Raw genomic sequence first — 22,717 nt, forward strand, 5'->3', positions numbered from 1 at the left:
TATTATATATATATATATATATATATATATATATAAAGTAATTTTAAACGATTGTAAAGAGAATAACAGGATTGTTGTTTATTTCAGTAAGATGCGAAGAGTTGACAACTAGTTGCGTAAGGCAATTTGATGTCACTCACTAAATCTGATTAACGCCTACATTCTCCTTAACATAATAATTACCATTGCTATTGGCAAATATTCAGTAATATCGAATACTGTAGTTTCATAAAATACCATCCTTCATAAACTTTTCATTTAACATACATAATCAGCTTTATGCATAAAATTTTCATCAAAATTATTTGAGAACAATGAAGTTAATCAGTAATCCAAAAATACATTACGGTATAGGGGAATTCATCAGACTGATCTATGGTCGACATTTTACTATCTTTTCATTATTTTTGAAGTTTCAAATTTCTACAACAATCGATTCATGCAAATATGCATATTTGACACGACATGACCCTTCTGAAGTATTGTCCATGGTATTCTGCAGTACAACTCATGTTAATGTTCGTCCATCAACACAATGGAAAGTTGAGACATTTACGCCATCAGCAATTATACTTTTCATAAATAAGTTAAAATGAATTAAATTGAACTAACCTACTACTATCATCATTCTTATCAAAGTATAAGTAGATATCGATAAGGACATTTCTAAGTGATTAGAGTTTCTTATTTATATTGACAAGATTTGATTTTCAATTGTGGTATCATTTTAATTTAAATCATTTGAAAGTAATGAAAATCGTGCCATCGAACAAGTATCATTCACTGCTATGCTTTTCAGATAGTTTTACTCTTTAATAAAGTTACAGTAATAAATAGTAGGAGAAATAATTGTAAGTGATTGAAGAAAGAGCAAAAGATGTCTGTTTCTATTTATTAATATTTACACAAAGCTATGATAGGAAAAGTAAGATGTGAAGAGTTGTTTGCTTAAGTATCGGTGAGTAATCGCTTACCGCAATCATTGGTACTTCACAGTACGGGCAATTTACAACACTACTAAAATGATGCCACAACAACTTTAACAAGTAAAAATGGTAAAGGAGCAAATATTTGTCTAGAAATGGTGTAAAAGATGAAAATAAATGTATGATTGCTATCGATCCGTTATAAGCAAACAATTTCATCAACAATTACTTTCGTACATATTAATGAATTAATTAAATTTGAATAAATAATTGGTAATTGGATAAGTTAACGAAATGTTGCATTTCTTTAAAGTTTAAAAATTTAGCAAAATATTGAAAATTTCTGAAAATAAAAATGAAAAAAAAAAAGAATTTCCCTTAAATAATACCTAATTTTGCTGAAAAGAAGCCTAAGAAAACTGTTAACTAAAAGCTGATAGCACCTGCTATAGTCAACTAATTCAAACTTTTTTCAAATATTTAACTTCAAAATTTGAAATTTGTACTGGTAAAAACATAACAAACATTGTTTTTCGAACAGTTTAGTTAACCTTGAGAACTGGCTGAATTGCGGAAATTTTTTTAAAGCTTAATTTTGATTAGACTAGATCAAAGTGCTGCTAATAAACCAGAAAATATTCAGGATTTAAAGTGATTTGATAATTTATTGAGGTAATCAAATTGTTTACTTCTTAGTCTAAAGTACCATTTTTTGAAGTATTGATTATTTGAAAAGATTTCATAATACGAACTCATCGACACGATCAAGAATTGCACGAATCTATGAATGAAATAATTCAAAACTTATAAATATCATTTAAATGAAGTCAGTTTTTTAAAAATCAATAAATTAAAAATGTTGACCTTTTCCTTGTACAAGGTCAATATCAGTCATTTCATTTTTTTTTAACAACATTTTTATGGGAAAGTAATTGCCATTGCTACTTCCCATAGTTGTTAATTTTTTAAACATGAATGAAATGAAATGGTTTTGCATATAAGCATGATAGTATCTTATTGAAATGCTTATGGCTAACCAGACAGCACTCGTATTCATCAAGTGGTCAAAGACATTTGCAATAGTAACCAGTAACCAAAACGGAGCCATTACCAATGTTTCCCTTTTCCTTTTTTTTTAATTCATTTGAAGAAGGGTCATTAAAGGTTAGAAAAACTTTTGTATTGTGATAAAAAAAAAAAAAACTTTATTCTTCCCTTGGAAATAATCATCCAATGGGACATACAAACAAATAAACAATTGCTAAGTGATGACGCCACTATGGCTAGCATAAAATACCAAAAATATCATATTTTCTAAAGTTTTTTTTTTTAGTTCTTTTGGTTAGCTCAATTGATGGAAATGCTTTTAGCCATTAATACTATTTGGACTATTATTAAAGCTTCTTTGATGAAAAGATTTTTTTTTTCCTTACTGAAAGATGAAAGAAATTGTTGAAAATGAAAAATAAATGTCGGTTCATCGATTTGTCAATCCTTTTGTCCTTCTGTTAATAATATCTGTAAAGTTTTACAATTTCTAAAATTACTAATAATTCTCATACAGTTCTAATTTTTTTGCAGAAATTTTCCAGAAAACAATTCACTAACACAAATCATCAAATTGTTTCCTCTGAAAAATCAATTTCGACTTTCTTTTTTTCATTTTTTACTTCACAGAATTTCAAAAACAAATAGTATATTTGTTGACTGATAGATTTTCATCGAATGCCAATTTTAATCGAACAAGAAGTATTCGACCAGATTCCCGAAATGTTTCCTGTTTGTTTGGTAGCTTAATGAACATGTCATCTTGTTTTTTTAAACTTTTTTCCTATTCGTTATTGCAACTTGTGATTTGCTTCCATCTAAATTGTCAATGTGTTCCATCCGTTCTTGCAATCCAATTTGCTCCCTTAAAAACAAATTTTTTTTTTGTGATATGCAAAAATTGGTTGGTTATTGGCGGGGGTGGTGATAGTTGTGATAGTGGCACATATCACGATGGGTAAATGTAATGTATTCATTTTTGTAGTTTCGGCTTTTCTCTTCCTCTTCTTTTAGAAGCTATAACCTTTGAACGATCCGATCCGTTAACCATTTTGTGTATCACAGACCTTACGGCGTCCAAAATGGCATTGCCAACAGCTAACACAATTTTTTTTTTTTTTCTGCTCTTCCTTTACTGTCCTTAAAAAACATCAATCTACCATTACACATATAATTCTTATGGTTACGTTTTATTGGATGCTTTACAAAAAAAAAAAAAAAAAACTTCAGAATCAACCATATTTGAAACATTCATTCGATTCAATCCGATCCAATCCGATTCAATCCGATCGATCAAATTTACTTGTTTTAACATATAATACATACAAAAACAAATATTCTCGATCACTTATCATCCAAACAATCAATATTCGAAGTATCCATATATCTCTCATCTCTATTCCACAATGATTATTATGCATATTTAAAAAATTATTATCTATTGCTAGATTAGTATTAGCTTTGATACCATGTAAACTTTCAAATAATCTAAAGTAAATGATTATTTTTCCAAATTTCCTAAAATTTTTCGTTTAATTTCAAAATTTTAAAAATTTTTATGACTATTAATGAAGGGAAATGATAATTAAATGAAGTCAAACAATTATTTATCAAATCTTCCGATAATAAACAGGGCATAAAATCGTTAGATTCATTTATGACGTAATATATGGAGATGATAGTTATTATGGAATATTTATTCCAAACATGATAGATCATCAGTTATACCGTTTCCGGTATATCTATCCATCTTCCGTATTATTCCTAATCTCTTTATTTATGATTACTACCAAGAACGCTAATCTGTTTTATTTTGATTTTAAGTATAAATCTCATCGAGTGTGAGTAGAATAGTACGGTTTAAAAAAAGAAAAAATGTAATTTAATAAGGATAGTAAAATAAATTTAAATTAAATTTAATTCAATAAGAAATTATCATTTGTTTCCATTATTATCATTGACTATTTGGGAATTTTCCTTTTGCTTCTTTATTAATGTTTTTTGGAAAAATAAAAGAGCAGAAAAATCATCTCAATATTACAAAATAATTTTTTTAATTTAAATTTAAATTTAAAATTTTTCAATTTTTTTGTTTGTTTGTTTTTTTTCGAATTATGATTCATTCATTATCATTTTTATTCTTCTAGGCACTGAGTGCTGTCCAGTTCATGCAAATAAGGATATTGTTTTAACGCTGAACAGCTGGTTACACAAAACCTTAAGCACAGGTGAGAAGAAAAAGCAGCTAGCTGTTACGATTGTTTACATTTAAAAGCATTCTAAATTTCAAGATAAAATGTACTTTCAAATGCTCGGCTGGATTGTAAATAACGTAACAGAAGCTTCATGATAGCATCTAGCTGTATTGATGATAAGGAAGGCAATAATATTATCATAAATGTGATGATACTAATCATAGAGGATGCATTAATTCTTTGCCACAACTTTGTTAAAATTTCAAAGATAATTGATCAAAGTCTAGGGAAAAGGCTTTGTGATAAATTTCTGATAAATGTCAATTTCGAACTGATTGTGATTTTAAGACATTTCATAATAAGGACTAATCAACAAGCTCAAGAAGTGCATAAATCTATGAATGGGACAATTTAAGTTTATAAATTTGTTTTGAATGAAGTATGTTTTGCAAAAAAGAAAAAATCGATAAATCGAAAAATTTGACCTTTTTCCCGCGGAAGATTGCTTCCATATGGAAGAAAGCATCGATAGTACTTGGGCACTGAAAATGTCATCCATAGCCCAATTTCTTGAGAAAATATCGCACTCTCCTAGCAATGTTCATCTATTCTTAAATTTCTTCATTTTCAGCATAGTTATATTATTTACTTCTCATTACAGTATTCATGCTGTACTTTCAGTGCTAAAGATAAGTTTCATGTGGAAATTTTGGAATTTAAATCAACTTCAAACTAAAATATCATTTATGCTTCTCATTTTAAATTCGGATACTAAATCCAGTTTTGATTCAAATGAAACTTTAATTTGACATTTTTTCCAAAACTCATAAATTTCTAGATAGGATATCAAAATACAAAATTTTTTTTTATTTTTTGTTAAATTGAAATGACCTATATATCGTCAAGTGATAGATTTTCAAATGTTTCTAAAATACGAGTGATTAGGATTATAGAAAAACGTGTGAAACTGTTCCGGAAAGCGCTCTATCCCCAAAATTCACAACCTTTCCGGATAATGTGCATTTTGCAAGAAAAGATCTTAATTTTTTTTGATGAAAGTTTAATTACGCGAAATATTTCTTCGGCAATTAACAAGTAAATATTTTTGAATTCTCTCAAATAAGTAATCATAAAGTGTTTGATAATAAGTAATTGGTGGAAGATTTCATTAAAGTAAATAAATATTCAACTTTTTATTGGATGAAATGGAATATCAATGGTTCAACTCTGCCGGAATTTTTTCTTTTCAACTTTCGAAACTTTTTCTTTTTGCGAAAAAAAAATTGAAATGTCAAATTCTAATGAAAAAAGAAGAGAAGGGTGTTGATTGTATTAAAAGTATAGACATCCTCTCGGTTGTGTTTCCCGCTGACTTTTATTTATTTATTTTTTTTTTCGGACATCGAATATTTACATTTCAATTAATGCTACCCTCCCGACTCCCTTTTACCTTTCATCCTTAAATAGCCCAACAGATTAAGAAAGAAAAAAAAACAAATTCCTAATAATTGTTGGTTGTTGTTTGGCCTAATAGTTGTTTGAATTTCAATTCGTTTTAAAATGAAATTAATATATTGTTTAGAAAAAAAAAGACTTTCAAAAAATTAATTTTCCCGAAAGTTTCGACATTATTTGACATCAAAAAAGAGTCTTAAAATCTCTGAGATCAAAACTGATGGAATTGAATAAATTCAAAGAATTATCCTAACTTTTTATTAGCAAAAAGATATTATGCAAACTTTCGGCGTTATTTGCAATTTAATTAAAATGTAAATGCATTTTTTTTTCTTTCAAACAAATAGGAAAAATTAGGCCTTGTTTAAAACTGTTAAAAAATAATTAATTTTTCCATCTTATTAATCGATTCTTTTTATGAAGATGCTAAGAGGAAAATTTTAATACAACCTGCTTATGATTGCTTTGAAATAAACTATGTGAATAATGGTTGGATGAAATGCTATACCCGAACGAGCAATCTAAGGTTTTGTATGATTTAAAGGAAACTTTCAGGAGCAATAGCGATAGCAGCAGTCATTTGGTAAACATTTGCAGCCAAATGATAAATTTAAACTTGAAAAAATAAAATAAAAACTTCATCGTAATTTACATTTAAAATTTCGTAATTGAATGGGAAAATTAGCTTTTCTCTAATCTTTTGATTCATTTTCATAGAATTAATCGAATTATTCATTTCCACTTAACAAACATGCATCATATTAATATGTTACTAGTGAAATCTCTATATTTCAAAGTATTATCTCAATACAAATAATTAAATGATTTTAAATGAAAAACACAACTAAAAAAAAAAATTTTTTTTAGTTATCCTCAAAATGTTGTAAAATTCATTGATATTTCATTCCTTTTCCATCATAAGCTATAGGAATAGATATGTTTATATGTTTCATAAATACTTTCATAAGGAATAAATTTTTTTTTTCGAGAGAAAAATTGTATGGTAAATTGGTAAATTGATTGGATTTGACATAGCTGTGAGTTTTTCAAAAAACTTGTTTATTTTCGGCTTTAAAATTTAGGGGATAAATGAGGAAAGTGATATCACTGTACCGTCAATATTACTGTTGAAACAGTGATATCACTATATCGAAATAGTACTATCACTATATCAAAATAATGATATTACTATACCAAAAATCAATAGTAATTTATTGTTATCAAAACTTGTTGAATAATGAATAATGATACGTTTAAATATCTGTGCATTGTTGTGACAATGATTTTATAATACAATTATTTTAATTTATTTCTTTTTTAGCATAAAAATTTTTATCCTATTATATGTACATCGTAATGCTAATAGGATTATAGGATGATAAAAAGAAAGGGGGAAAAAAAAATGCTGTAATCAACTTTTGTTGAATATTAGTTGATGACTGTATGATTACGGTTACAAAAGGAATATTACTATATGCAGTATGAAAATATTGGATGCAAAAACGAAGATTTACTTTCTACTACAACAAAATGTTATTGAAATTCAATTTTATTGAAATTCATTCATTTGAAATAAACGAAGTATCATATATCATAAAACAAATGATAAGTCTATTTTAGGAATATATATCAAAACATGAAGCAAAGTATATTTAAATCAAAGGACACAATCCATTACAACATATTAATATTGACAACGATAGGACTATCTAAATTACTTCACAAAAATGTTATCAAATAATTTGCCCCTTTACTAATTGGAAGTTGCAATGACGGTAACAGCGATTGTTTTATTTTCAATGTGCCATCAAATTTTGCAGAAACTTTTTCATTTACAGAAAATGAAGAAGAAATCCAGAAAGATTTCGTGACAAGACTAAATAAACCAAGAAATATAATAAAAATGGGTTTTCGAATGGAAAATAGAATCGCTAGCACTATTATATGAACTTCCATCAAATATTTAATCATAAAATTTCACATTATTTTATTACTCGTATAGAGTTAACAATTGAACTTTTCGATATTATTTAAAAAATAAAAATTATATTAATTGAAGTATGCAAAAAGGAAAATTAATACAAAAATTCAAAAAAAAAGGTTTGAATTAAAAAAGAATAAAATGGAAATTGCAAATATTTTGAAGCATTGCTGACTACATTATGCTGTATTCAATTTATAAAAGAAAGAAAGAAAAAAAAACTAAATCTAATGCTTAATGATTTATTATCATTTACACTTCTTTTACAGTATATAATTGATATATTTCAAATTGCTTAAAATATTTTTAAAACTATGAACACGGTAAAGCTATCACCAAAGACAAAATTTTCAAAGCCTTAAAATCTATTTAAATTTGAATTTTTTAATGATAATTTTATTTCTTATTACCCTGCTCATCACTATGAGCATGAGATGGAACTTTTTTGCTACCATAATTACACTGCGAGGTACTGAGATGTAAATGAGACTTTTTTTTTTTTCTTACCGCGTATTCTTTAACCAGTTATTATGTTAACACAGGTGTTGGTTGATGGAAAGTGTGAGATTGAAGAATGATTAGTGATACCCAATCAATGATAATAATCTTTACTATTCACCAATCACTATTTGAATACAATTGCAGTGAGAAAAAAAAAGTTGTTGTAAAAGTGACGTGAAATATCTTATTATATTAATTTCATCGATGGAAATGAGTTAATTAAGCTCAATTATCTGCAGGTAATTTCAGGCTGCCTATGAATTTCAAATTTTATTAAAAATTTGAATATCAACAGAAGACAGATATATCTACAGAAACAATAGAATAAATGATCTAAAAAAAAAAACACAAAAAACTGTAAAATTACTAACGAAGAATAGAAGATATTTCATTTCAAAATTAACTCCTAGAATGATGTCACAAAAGAAAAAAAATTCAAAATCATCAACATTCAATTTGAATTTTCATTTATTTTAACTTTCCTATCAAATTTATTTAAATTACTAATATCTTTATTAACAAATATATCAAAAAAAAAAACAGCTAACATCATGGATCTCATTGAGATAATGCTAATACCAATGGATAGCGATGGTTAAACTCAGTTCTATTCATCTAATTTAATTTATTCTCTTACAGAATCGAAATCTATGAATGCTTTTCTTATTTGTTACAAGAATTAAAATAAATGAAAATATAGGGATGTAATACATGGCAAACCAATAATACATACAGGAAATGCCTTTCAAATTTTATAAATAAAATAGAAAATAGTAGTACGATAAGATAGAGAATAAAGAACTGAAGAAGAGATGTGGTGATGGATGCATTCTTCTAACAATTTCCAATAGCTAACCCATTGTCCGGTTAATTTTTTTTTTATTTTTATTTTTGAAACCTGAAACCAAATATGTGCTTATAATTTGCATAGTTGAAATGAAAAATTGAAGAATCCTTGCATTTTAAGATAATTATTTAATATTTCTAATAATTAGTTATAGGAGGGAATTTCCATTCAATCTGTCTTCAATTAATTTTTAATTGTTTGCATACTAAATATTTGTTCCATTTATCTCAGAATAAGGTTCGCAAAAATACTAACAAATGATAGAAGTGATTACTTTAGGAATTAAATAAATGAGTAATCTTAGTGATAAAAAGATTACAACTAACTGATAATTTTGATCTATAAGAATCAGTAAAGACATTCTAAATAAATTTCATCAAAATGAATCATTTAGAAAAATCGTAAATCATGAAATTTGCAGACCTAAAATTATCTAAAATTCGAATTTCAAGTCATTAGTTCTTATATACTCATCTCTTCTTTTGTCTTTAAACAACTATTCCAATATTTCATATTTTGAAGTAATCTAAACTTAATTAAACTAATCTTAGTAGACATCGACAAATTTGAATATTGAAATTGTACAGGAAATAAACAAACAGCATGCATACTACTACTACGTACAATTTCATGTATTCAAAATTGTGTAACTTAAATACTAGAAGTTAAAGCAAATAAATAAATTTAAAGTTTGCATGCAAACGTACAAATATATTGAGATAAGTTTTTGAAGGTTGAAAATTTTATAAATTAGTAAGTTTAACTAACGTACCTGAGTGAAAAAAATCAGTTATTCCGACTGCGTCTAAAGATCACAAGTTGAAATATTGACAAAATAATAATAGTAATAATGATAATAATAATAATAATAATAATATATGGTAATAGTATATGACGAAACAACGATAATAAAAATAGTAATAAATAGTGCTGCAGTCGTCACATGGATTGCATATGTTGCAGTGGCAATGTCATATGTTCTTCCATGGTACCATTGAGTGCAGCATACTGTAATCGAGGATCCTGTGGCATATACATGTTCATCGCTGCTGCTGCTGCTGCTGCTGCTGAAGCAGACGTTGAAGAAGATTCTTTATGAGGTTCGTAGAAGGCACGAAATTGTGAACTTAATGGGGATTCAGTTGTTATAGCAGCTCCTACTCCGGAATCTGGTGATTCACCGTTACTTGTTCTCGTGTTAGTGGCGCCGTCAGAGGAAGCTTCAGGTTTCACTGTTAACGAGACACCCGCAGCACTGCTATAATGTTGCTGTTGTGCAGCCGCAGCTTGTTGGTACTGTGCAGCTGCAGCAGCTAATGAACAACTAGGTGATTGCGAGTAATGTGAAGCCGGTGATGCTGCACTACTTAACGAATATGGCATTCCGATCATATTCTCATAACCTGTACGACCATACAAGGAATAGGAATCGAAGTATGGTGAGCTGGAAACAGAATTGATCGGCTGCTGCCAGCCGGTTGTCATTGGCTGATAAATATTTTGAGTTTTGATTGGATCCAGGAATGTACTGGCTGACATTGCTAGACCATTCTTTTTCGGCAAATTTTTCGTTTTTCTCCTTGGACGATATTTGTAGTCTGGATGTTCTTTCATGTGAATCGCTCGAAGACGTTTGGCTTCATCAATAAATGGCCGTTTTTCCGATTCATTCAGCAATTTCCATTCTTGTCCCAAACGTTTAGAAATTTCTGAATTATGCATTTTTGGATTCTCTTGCGCCATTTTACGGCGCTGTCCACGAGACCACACCATAAACGCATTCATGGGACGTTTAACTCGATCGTCTCCTAAAATCCACAAGTTTTCAACAATTATAAAAAATACTGTGGAGCAATCAGGCCATAAATGAAATCTGAAACTGAAACTAAAAATGAAAGAAATAAGAAAAATATTAAAGTTCTCTGACTCTACGATCTGCAAGCCCTAAACTCAAAGTTGTGAATAAAATGCCAACGATTAGAAGTGAAACTAATGTTCTTTCAGAATAGTAAACTTTGATGCATTATTACTTTCATTTAAAATCAATAGTTAACACCTGAATGGAATTTAATTTTAATATAAAAAAAAGTGAAGGGGAAAATCAATTTAAAATGTTTTTCATCTAAGATGCATTCTAGGAAACAATACTTCTATTCTCTAAATTATTTCTTTAGCAAAAATGTGTTATTCACACTGCGATGTTTGTCATCCTTCATCTTTATGCATTGACAAAACGAAGCAAATAAAAAGAAATAATTTTAGAAGTAGCTTACCTTTTTTATCTTTTAAACAAGGTGATCCAGGTGAGTTCGGAACACAGCATTCTTCGACGGTCGGAATAGATGAAGTTGATGTTGGTGGCATTGAGAAACCCGGTGGCATGGCACTGTAAAGTGAAAATGCATCTTGAAGGGCTGCAGCTGCAGAAGCGCTAGTTGCTGTTGTTACTGCTGCTGCTGTTCCAGGTGCAGCTTTGAGCTCATTTTCCATCATCATCATCATCATTTGGAAACCCTGGAAAATGAGAGTGGGCGGTGAAATGAAATGAAGTGGAATAGAATGGAATGAGAATGCAACAAAAGACACAATAACGATCAATTAACAGTGTAAATAAACAATAACAACAATAACAGCAACAGAAATGAAAACAGCTTTTGTATGGTAATGATAGGTAGGGAATGAATGATGACAATAACTGTGATAGTAGTAAGGGAGATAGAGAGATGGGAAGGGTTTGTCATTTTACTCTTCATTGATCGCATTAAAAAAAAAAAAAAAAGGAAAAAAAGGGGTGAGAGGAAGGTAGCGCTTCTTTGATTTTACTAAATATTGGTGTTTCAACCGAATTAACTAGCTCCAATGAAGGTAACAGGTGACAGTCTCCTCTTTTCCCGCTCTTCAATTTCAACTCTATTCATTCAACTATACACATCATAGTTGTGAAAGGGAATGAAGAAGATATTATTTGGCTTCCTTAGGTTGGGCTTTTGTTATCATTGGATGGTAATATAATGCATTCATTCATATCTGTATCTGTCCTCTTCCTGATCTTGACCTTTCTTCATCTGAGACATTCTTTTACTATCTTCCTACAACTAATCACCGGAGATAATAGTAATAAAACTGAAGTGAATGAAATTAAGTGGAAGTGAATTGAATTGAATTGAATTGGATTGGATTGGACTGAATGGAAATGAATGGAATAGAATTAAATAGAGAGAAATGACTCCGAAGGAATTCTACAAGAAAGAAGTAGTAGTTGCGGTGGGGAGGAAGTTTGTTGTATGTATATGTGCGCCGGGCGTGAAGACCGATTACGATGAATGAATAAAAGAAAGGAGTAGTATAGCAAGCAAGTGGGCAAAGCGGCATCCCAACAGGACGAAGGGAGGAGGGATAAGATTGGGTGGGGTATAGGAGAGTGGGAGGGGCGACCTGGAGAGAAGAGCAAGTCATTTCCTTCTTTTCCAGCCAGCTATTGGGGTAGAATAAGAAGGGGGTGGAGTTCAGGTGATGGGACAAAAGAAGACGAAGAAAAGATGGAAAGGAAGAAGAGACATATGTAGTAATCCTACCTCTCTAAATCTCTCGAATGCTTACCTTTTGGGTATACTTATCTTCATCTTCCCGATATTAATATTTAAAGGAAATACTGCTAACAGAGGATTACTTCTTCGGATTTTTACCCTAAGCATCATAAAATCCATCAAACATTTGGATTTCAGTGCAAGTTAATGGACAGAGAGTTGGTTGAGGCAGTGTAGTGACAGAGATGGATGCAAAAATGGGTGGAAGACCTCATCGTTGATTGGACGTTGAGCTGATTGGCTGCTGCCAGTTGGCGGTGGTTGTTGAGTTGATGGTATTTCGGGCAGGCGGTTGGTAAAAGGTACAACTTATCCTATTGCTGTGCCCGTCAGTGCCACCATTGTTATTATTGTCGTTTTGGGATAAATTTCCAGAAAAATATTTGCGGGAAATTATGGGGAAAGAGAAACAAGTTTCAGGCAGTAGCATGAGGAATGAGTGGAGCAGTACGGTGGAAGAAAGATGCAATCAGCGATAACCCAATGTTAGATGACATTGATCAATCGGTACATGTCATCAACCAGGCCACAATTACATCTATTCTCACGAATGAAGTAGTCGGCTACGGTAGACAAGTAGGTAGGTAGGTAAATAGGTAGGTAGGTAAGTAAGTAAGTAGGTAGATAACTAGGTAGGTAGGTAAATGCATTTTTTAGGACAGAGCGCTGATTTCTTTTAGTTATTAAAAATTTAGGAAAAAACTTTGAGTAGAAATTTCAACTAACCAGCCATTTCGTCGAATTCAGCCCAAAAATCATTATAACCTTTTCAAGCAGTGATTTTTATTTTTGATGAAGTTTCCATTTCACAACGAATGATTTCATTGTTGATGTTTGATAGCAAATGCATCTTCCACGAATGCATTTGAATATTCGGGATATAAACTGATTCTGTTATCTACTATATTCCATAACAGTTACATTACGAAATTTTATTAAAAATGTAGAAGTCGTAGTAAAATTTTCTACGGAATTGAAGGAAGGACCAATTTTTCTTAAACAACAATTCGTGGCAAAAAGTATTCCAAAATTTGATTGATAAAGAAATAAAACCATTGGTGAACAGTGATAATTAATAATCAACATAGATTAGGATATATTTATTAGCCAAATAGATGAAAAATTTTTTTCCCGTTCAATTTGAAACCAAAATAAATTTAAAAAAGCATTTATCAAAAATTCTTTATTAAATGATAAATGCCGATTAGTAAATCTAGAAAATATAATTGATTCATTCCTTTTTTTCTTTTTTCTTTTTAATAAGAATATAAATTATGAAACAATTTTCCATGTTGGATAACAGTAACTAAACGATTACTCTATTATTGAGTGATAATGATTGATCAATAAGTACTAATAAATATTATTTCCATATCAAAAAAAAAAAGACATATTGCTTTGGTAGTTGTTCCATGCGATATTTGTTAAACGATTCAAAAGCCTATCATGCTCATATCACCATTAATATTTTACATTTCAATTGAGCATAAATCACCATTGATATTCATGTTCAAGAGAGTGAATGAATGAATTAAAATCTTCTTCCTAAAGGAGAAATACTACCAACCAACCAAGCAAGCAAGCAAGCAATCGGTCACCAATCGTTATGTGTAACCATGCAATCATCTTACAATTTCAATGCAAAATATTGCCATCTAATATTTTCTTTTTCTTAAATATCATTTCTATTATTGATACTTTTTTTTTAATTCAAAAAATAAAATTTTTCTTTTATTAATAGTTCTAGAAAAGAAATTTTTTTTCATTAATAATTTTAAACTCGAAGAATTTAGATTAGAATTTAAAACGTTGCATAACTTTAATTGAAATGATATTCAGTAAAATGATATTTGGACTAGAAGAGTTCATAGAGAACCGCAAAATGATTGCATGACTACAAATCATTCCTGTTTACTTGGAAATTCCCAAATCAATCCTTGATTGCTCCGCTCATTTTCAACACTCCTAGTCTAATTACTGAGAACTTCAATTAAGAGCTGAAAGTAATTTTCGCATCAAAACTATTACAACCGAGGTTCCCAAGCTCGGGTAAATAATTTTGTCATCTAAATAAGGTAAGCATCAATTTGCTAGTTTGAATTATTTAAACATAATTTGAAGCTTCATTAATCTAAATCCTAGATAATAAATTTTAGAAATAATTCTTTTCACAAAAATATTTTTGACTAGCAAAAAAAAAAAGCATCCGTAGACTATTCATGAACAGATGGTCTTCTTCCAAAATGAGAAGCAAAAGAGATTTGTGACACGAAATGACATCAACATAGTCATTAGTCATAATAGTAATATCCATCACAACTTTGCGACATTTCGAAACAGTCCATTAATTTCTTACAAATACAAATGACGAAGTAGACATTTTTAAAAGTTATACGACTTATAACACATAAGTCAGGTCACACTGCTGATAATAACAAATATTGTTTAAAAAGTTAAATTAACAGTGGCATTAAAATAAATATATTTAATTCATTTTCAATAACTACAATACTTCTATAGTAGTAGTAAATCATACTGGTATAGTAATTAAATTCATCACAGTAATGCTATTTGATATTGATAAGGTGATGACCCCTTTTGAAAGTTTTACCCCCTGTAGTACTTTCACACACACATTATGATACAAACCACTTGCTGTGCTTATATTACATTATTCTGTGAAAATGATAGGTGTTCAACTGTGTAAGTGGATTGGGTCCATATCCTCTCAACTTTATTGTTCAGGTACATTTATTGGTCTAAAGTAAATATTTGAACAATCTCAAACAATGGCGTATCTTCATTTGCCATTTAATTGATGGGAATTATTTTAGAATAAAAAAAAAAAAAAAAAAAAAACTAAATAATAATAGTTAGAAATCGATGAGATAATCATTATAAGCGGTAAAATTTCATTCATCATTGCTTACAAATATCATATTTATGCAAAATTTTAAACATTTCCTATTGCATTTTCATATATTCTCATTTTACATCGTTTTATTTCCCATGTCACTTTTTTCACGAAGAACTTTGACATCAACAGTATTTAGGAAGAGTTGAATAAAAATGAAAAATGATTCCGATGAGAAATAAAAAATTTGATTAAAGATGAAAGCATATTTGAGATTTTTATAAAATCCATAATTTAGATGGCTATATTTTTCATTAAAGAAAATATCTATATATGTTCAGCTGAATTATTCTCTTTTCTTCCTTTTTTTTAAAAAAAATTATAGGATAAAAAAGTGAAATACAAAAAACAATAGCTAATTAATATAAATTGTTCGAGAATGTAAACCAAAAATAAATCCATTCACTTTTTGGTTACACAGATATGATTCATTAATCAAAGATTAAAAATTAAAAGTTTTGGAAACTGGAAATGTAAATATCAATGATGATGTCATTTAAAATAAGTTTATATTTGTCTGAAATTTTCAGAAGATAGCTTATTAATGATCATTCAATGTGATAGGATGTTTTATGCAAGAAGGGTCATGATAGAATGCGAAAGTTACATTTGCATTTTATTCACCATTTCTAGGTCATCATGATGTCTTCATGTTTGAAAAACAGCTTATCGTTTTTCTTTTCTCAACAAACAAAATCATTTCAATTTATGTGACCACTTTTTTTACAAATCAATTTTACCGAAATAATTGCATAGTTTGGATATCAACGAAAATCATCTAATAACCTGCTTTACACCATAATATAGTTCAAACTTGTTCCTTCCAATAAATTCAAGAGGACTTTTTGAAAAACTATAGATGTGACATTGGATTCTTCAATATTTCCAATTTCTAGTGACAAGAAAGCACCATGAAGTAATGAAATATTAACAAGAAAAGTTCAGTAAAAGTTTCCCCAATATTAACAATCCACTAACTGCTGCATAATATCATCATTTTTTGTTATATAACGAAAAACTGTAAGACAGTTAAAAGTATGAAAAACGAAATTTAGCAAAAAAAGTACGATGTCAGTACAGTACCTTACGAACATTTGATATCTGATATGAAAGTAATAAGAAATTATATCAATATCGATATGTTTAATTTTGGTTGAACATTTCAGTACTAATTTAATCAGTTAAATAGATTAATTTATAAATGTAAGGTATAAAACACTGGAATACATCTTCAAAATCTAATTGTAATATGTAAAGAGAAGGAAGTGAGTAGGAGAAGATTGCAGAAGAGAACTGACGAAAAGTGACGAAAACAAATTATTTGATAAATGTGCAGCAAAAAGGAATTCAAAAGGTCAAGTAGAATAATGAAATTGAAACGTTTATTGGAAACAGAAATGCCAGTTGTTTCTGGAAGAACAAAAAAATATAAAAATTTTAAATTTAAATTCCATGGAATTAAGTTTAAGAAATCAACGGAATCTGGCATCAACAAATTCTTTATAATTCTTTTTTCCTTATTTAACAGTAATGAATCACAATGAATAAAACATTAATCTGCCATTGAAATAATAAAGTGTTTGAAAATGAAGACAGTGAAAGACATAGAATAATCATATATAGAAAGCTGATATCTTAATCATTTCATCCATTTTTATCATTAACATGATCAATTTAGGCTATCACTTTAGTTCAGCTCAAGACAAATAAGACTATTTACTTTGCAAACGATTTATAAATAAATGTTCCATGAGGATGGTATTTTCCGGGAATTGTCAAGTTGTCAACAAACAAAGCTAACAATATATTGAAAAGTGAGAATGATAGTAATAATAATATTATTATCTTAAACTGATACAATTCATATTATTATCTTAATATAACTTAAATTGCAACCATGCATACATTTGCAAATAATTATTATTAGGTAGTAATGCTATTCATAATTTCATATTTATGATAAACATTTTAAAGGATTGATCATGTCGTCTTATGATAAGTGATAAATCCATGAAAGAATTTGTAGATGCTTGTAATAATTATTTATCACAAAAATAGATTGAAAAATGTTAGAGAAGATAACTGTAATGATAATAAAGTTATTAGTTACTATGACGGATGAAATTTCTATTAAAAATAGTTATCTTCAAAATTTTGCAAACAAGAACAAGAAGTGATATGATAATGGTCAATTATTCGTTTTGATATAAACGATAATATAAAACCCTTCAAAAATAATCAAAGACCTACTCACAAAATTCCATTTTTTAAAAGGAAAAAAAAATGTGCAACATATTAAAAAGTTGCGACATGCAACACAACAAATCGGAGGATATGCTTTTGATAGTACTAATATGTAGGAGACTTTGTAAGAGAGAGTCATTTGAAAGAGAAAAAAAGTAATTGTAAAAAGTAGCAGGTGAAGTTTTAAAATTATAAATGAATGCTATTAAGAATGCTTCCTCCTTCTAATAAATCATATAAAACATAAATGAATTTGAAACAGACACTACAAGCTGAGATCCATAAGAAAGACAAACTGAGGGTTGCAATTCCGGAACCCCGGGCTTCATTCCATATTCTCCACCCATCTTCTTTAGAAAATCAACATTACTATTGTATTGTTTTCTATTGTGAAAACTTCTTTCTACACTGGAAGACATCCCCCGCATTACTCCTCTATTCGCTAACCAAACCCGTCCCATTCCCGGTCTTCCTTTTCCATTCATTCATCTTTCATTTCCAATCCATTTCATTCATATCATGGGTAGCACCCTCTTCCAATTCCTTTTCAATAGAAATTCAATGAGCTATCTTTCATCTAGTTGTCTTCCACAATCATACTATTTATTCCCTCATTATCTTTTCATTCTTCATTTTGTCCAATCATTTATTTGTTACTTTTTCTCCTGCATATTTCCTCTTAGTTTATTCCTCTTTTCGCAATTTGCAATTTGAATTACATGCTGCTATTTATATTTTAACTTATATTTGCCACCTAAATGTACAACGATACTTTTCAATTTTCCTTTTCTGAGCGTTATTTGTAGGAATTGGAGAAGGACAGCAAAAGTTCCAATCTCTTTTCGTTTCTTCTTCAACAACCAATCTCTTTTATATATGTACGGTTTCTTCTTTTTTTTTTTTCAAACAACTTTAATTTACAGCAAATTTATTTGGAAAACAGAAATCGTTTTCGTTCAAAATTCATAACAAACGTGTGAAATGACTTATTAAAGTACAATAAATGAAGCTAATTACATTTATAAATTTTAATTTTTTTAAGCACTTTAGTCTTACTTATAAAATTATCACATTCATTATCTTTACCAATTGCTTTAATCAGTTGTTTCATACTAGGAGCTTCTCTCTTTTTTTTTTTTCAATAACTGATTGGAGGGAAAAAGTACAACAGTAAACTTAGTATGAGCTTATTTAGCCATCTTATCAGACTATCCGGTTCAAATTTAAGAAATAATGTCATTCTTCTATTTTCAATAGAAAGTTGATCCAAACACTCAGCAAATGTCATACTTTTGGTAATAAATTTAAGGAAAGCAGTGACTTTTTTTTTCGAACTGAAAAAATGATTCACTCAAAAAGTACCAACTACGGTACAAAGTGATTCACTCCTAAACAATCATTTTTTTTTATTGCTCCAGGAAGTGAGTACCAATTTCAGCTGCAGAATGTTTCAAATTTAAAAAAAAAAAATTAAGAGTGACATTTGAACTTTTTGTCAAAGTTTTTTCACCCAAATGTGATGTATATTTCAGTATTATAATATAATATATACTATCAAAGAATTTGTGACTTTTCTAAAATTCCTCAAAGTAATCACTTTTTTCTTTCTTTCTTTCTCTTTTCTTCTTTCATCCATGCAGGAAACACTGAAAACTTGGTTCTTTTTTGTGTGTGTGTGTGTGTGACTGAAAATGCAAACAATGACTTGCATGTGCTTGCTTGTTTGTATATCACTTCATGTGTGTATAACATTTTCAGTGAAGGTTGAAATTGCAGTACCTGTAAACTACAATTAGTTGTATTGCGCGGTATACTGCAAACTAATTGCACGATTCACAATCAATTACATATAGTTGACGATATTTCATTTTTAAACAATTAAAACCTAACCTAAATAGGTTCCTGTTCATGTTATTGCATGCAACTGATATGATCAAATATTTTGTTGCTATAAGGTGACAATTTCAGCCATTAAATGAATGTAATTATCCTATGTTTGAATAGAATCTCATCTTACCAATACTAATATTACCATCATTTCTTATCCCAATTATGTAAATTAGATCTTGGGAAATCTAGAATAATGTATCTATCAACAGATTGATCCATTATAAAAGTTTCCTTGTTTACCTTTCTCACTTTATCTGTCACTCATCCTTTTTTTTTCGATCACTCCTTTTTCTTCTTCCGATCCAGAAATCTTTTCTCTACCAATAAACGAAGTTAAGATGCAGGAAAAGGTCATGACCTCGAGGTTGGACATCAATTAACGCTACGGGAAGCCGATACTACGCAGCACACAGTGGCAAATTACCACCTTCAATAAGCACCAATGCTCACCCAACTAATTCCACTACTCTTTGATGTCATGCAATCACTCATGTCTAATCCCTGTAAATAGCGTGGATGCAAATAAACACACAAACACGCATATGCACGAAATGTAAGATATTTGTCATAGGGTTGGAAGAAGTAATTTGAGTTGTTTGAGAGCAGAAGGCATTCGGTTATTCCAAATTATCCGTTGTAATTTCAAATAAGAATTTGTCATAAAAGACAGTTTCGCAAAGGTATTGTTATTTAGAATTTAACAAATGGCCTATTTATGATTGGTAAATATCGGGAATTAAACTTTTGACTATAACTAGTATTCAGGAAAATATTGTCAACTTATAAAGTAATAAACTTGCTGAAAACAGACTATTAAAGTGAAATAGTTAATTGTAGTGTAGAATTTTTTAAGTAAAATTTTAAAATTAAATTCTTTCTAGAAATGTCATCATCATTTGTTTGGATATATTTAATACTTCTTTTATTTTATATGTCTAAATCATTCCCAAGGTATATCATTTCTAAAAAAATATCTTTTAATTAATCTCAAAAATCGTAAACAATTCGATAATAGCATCATCCTCTTCTCTTTCTCTTTCTCTCTCCCTCTCTCTCTCTTTCCCTCTATTCTTTCCTTATTCTGCCGTAAAATATGGCAATAAATCTAAAATTTATGGATTTTTGAGAATTTATGTCTACAATTATCAGTACTTCTTTTTTTTTTTTCATCCACTTATTGAATGAAGGCCTCAGATTACGGTAAAAAGATGAAGATGTATTTGTGTGTGTGTGTGTGTGTGTGTGTGTCTGTGTGTGTGTGTGTCTGTGTGTGTGTGTATGCATATGTTTATCCATCTATTTATCTCTCAATTCCTATATATCTAAGAGGAAATGAACTAGTGAAGCTTATTAGAAAAGCTATGAAGAAGGAAAAGGCCTTTTTCGAGCTTTTTAAAAGTTTCAAAAAATCGATTTTCTTTAATAAGAGAAAGTAATAGTGGAGGGATGTATAGGATGAAACTATCCTAGTCTATAGGATGGATGATGTGTTATTACTGAACGAATCATTACTATCTTTACATACAGTCTTTTGTTTTTTAATTACTCACATATTCTCCCAATGTTCGACTTCCTTTAGAGGACTTCCATTAGGTACTTCCTTTTGATGTTAGTTATTACGGTATCCTTTTCTAATTTTAACTCATCCATTCATTTAACAAATTCTTAAGTGATGGTTTGAATATTTGAATATCTGAATGATAGATTGTATTTAAAATTATGATTAGAATAGCAATTATAAGTTCAGTTCACAGAGATTTCTAAATGATAGATAGCAGTATTTATAAATAGATTAATTAGCTTAGAAAAAAGTAAAAGAAAGATGAGATGGATACTTGAATACAATACAGTAATTAAAAAAAGAGAAAAAATAGTGAGAAATGAAATGAAATAGGAATTTTTAAATTTATTTCATAAAAAGAAAAAATGATGTCATAAAAGAGATTGCAAAAAAAGCAAATTGATCAGTAATTAGCTAAGAGAAGATTATTAATTGCTACGATGCACAATTTCACTCCAAACTATCTTCCATTTGTTAAACCAATCATCAACGAAGGTACAATTTTCAATTTATCCCAATGGTTACAATAAAGGAAATGACATGAATTTTCATGAATTATTAGAAAATGTAACAACATGAACTGTAATTAATCTTCGACAAATGAATTAAAAATTATTAATGAATCAAATCAGAAAATGTTTTGTCGATAGTTAATTAATTAGTAATTAAAACTCGATTGTTGAATAAATAAATCAAATAAAACATAGCTTGATTCAGCAAAATAAAATTATTATTGCAATGAAAATTTTTTGATAAATGAATTAATCGATATCTAGTAAATGATTTCATTCCATTTGTGATTCATCCATGCAAAACTCAAAATATTTAATTCAAATTTATCATTTCGAGTTAACAATGAAATAAAAAAAATAAGAAAGACAATTTTGAGAATTCTTGAAAAATTAGATACTTGAAAAAAAAAAAGTGAGATAAAAAGCGGAATTTTTTAGCTGTCAACAACAACAACGACAACGTGATCAGTTGGTACTATTTATGGAACAGAGTGGAAGAGGCGCATCGATGAAGTGACAAACATATGTGGAGACAAAACAGGACAGCATTGCAGCAAACGGTGTTGACAATGTGGGGTAATAATGATAATAATAGTATAGGGTGGGGCACCCGGGATTCAATGTGGCTGTGTATTCATCAAGTAAAAGAGGGGAAAAGAAGAAAGAAAATGTATTTGAATTATGATGAATGAAATTGAATGAATAAATGAATGAATGAATGAATGAATGGAATTGAATGAATGAATGAATGAGAGAAGTGGAATGAAATGAAATCGATTAAGATAAGAACTGAAAGGAATAATATTACAAAAAAAAAAAAAAAAAAATGGATGAATGAAATACAATCCATGGCGAGAAGAGAAAGTGGATAGAGGAATAGTGAAACAACGCATGGTTTAAATTTATTAATGAAAGCTGTCAAGTCGATACACATCAGATTGCTATCGACCCGATGATGATGATGATGATGATGATGATGATGATGATGATGATGATGATGATGATGATGATGATGATGATGATGATGATGATGATGATGATGATGATGATGATGATG

At 29.1% G+C, this 22,717-nt stretch overlaps 3 protein-coding genes across 3 annotated transcripts; 2 read left to right on the forward strand and 1 right to left on the reverse strand.

The window, feature by feature from the left end:
• Positions 1-2,651: 2,651 nt before the first annotated feature.
• On the forward strand, positions 2,652-4,245 carry LOAG_04802 (hypothetical protein; the record flags this gene model as incomplete). Its single annotated transcript, XM_003140339.1, has 3 exons — positions 2,652-2,705; positions 3,204-3,348; positions 4,121-4,245. The coding sequence occupies 3 exons, from the start codon at positions 2,652-2,654 to the stop codon at positions 4,243-4,245; spliced, it is 324 nt and encodes a 107-aa protein (XP_003140387.1).
• A 5,646-nt stretch (positions 4,246-9,891) lies between these two features.
• Positions 9,892-11,476, reverse strand: LOAG_04803 (hypothetical protein; the record flags this gene model as incomplete). The annotated part of the gene is made up of 2 exons (XM_003140340.2): positions 11,226-11,476; positions 9,892-10,760 (listed from the first exon to the last, which is right to left on the reverse strand). Exons 1-2 carry the CDS (start codon positions 11,455-11,457, stop codon positions 9,892-9,894), a joined length of 1,101 nt encoding a protein of 366 aa, XP_003140388.1. The 5' UTR covers positions 11,458-11,476.
• A 1,498-nt stretch (positions 11,477-12,974) lies between these two features.
• LOAG_16402 (hypothetical protein) lies at positions 12,975-13,209 on the forward strand (the record flags this gene model as incomplete). Its single annotated transcript, XM_020449054.1, has 2 exons — positions 12,975-13,123; positions 13,197-13,209. 2 exons carry the CDS (start codon positions 12,975-12,977, stop codon positions 13,207-13,209), a joined length of 162 nt encoding a protein of 53 aa, XP_020307510.1.
• Between the last annotated feature and the right edge of the window lie 9,508 nt (positions 13,210-22,717).

This window comes from Loa loa (genome assembly GCF_000183805.2).
Source record: "Loa loa unplaced genomic scaffold supercont3.2, whole genome shotgun sequence".
Lineage (NCBI taxonomy): Eukaryota > Metazoa > Nematoda > Chromadorea > Rhabditida > Onchocercidae > Loa > Loa loa.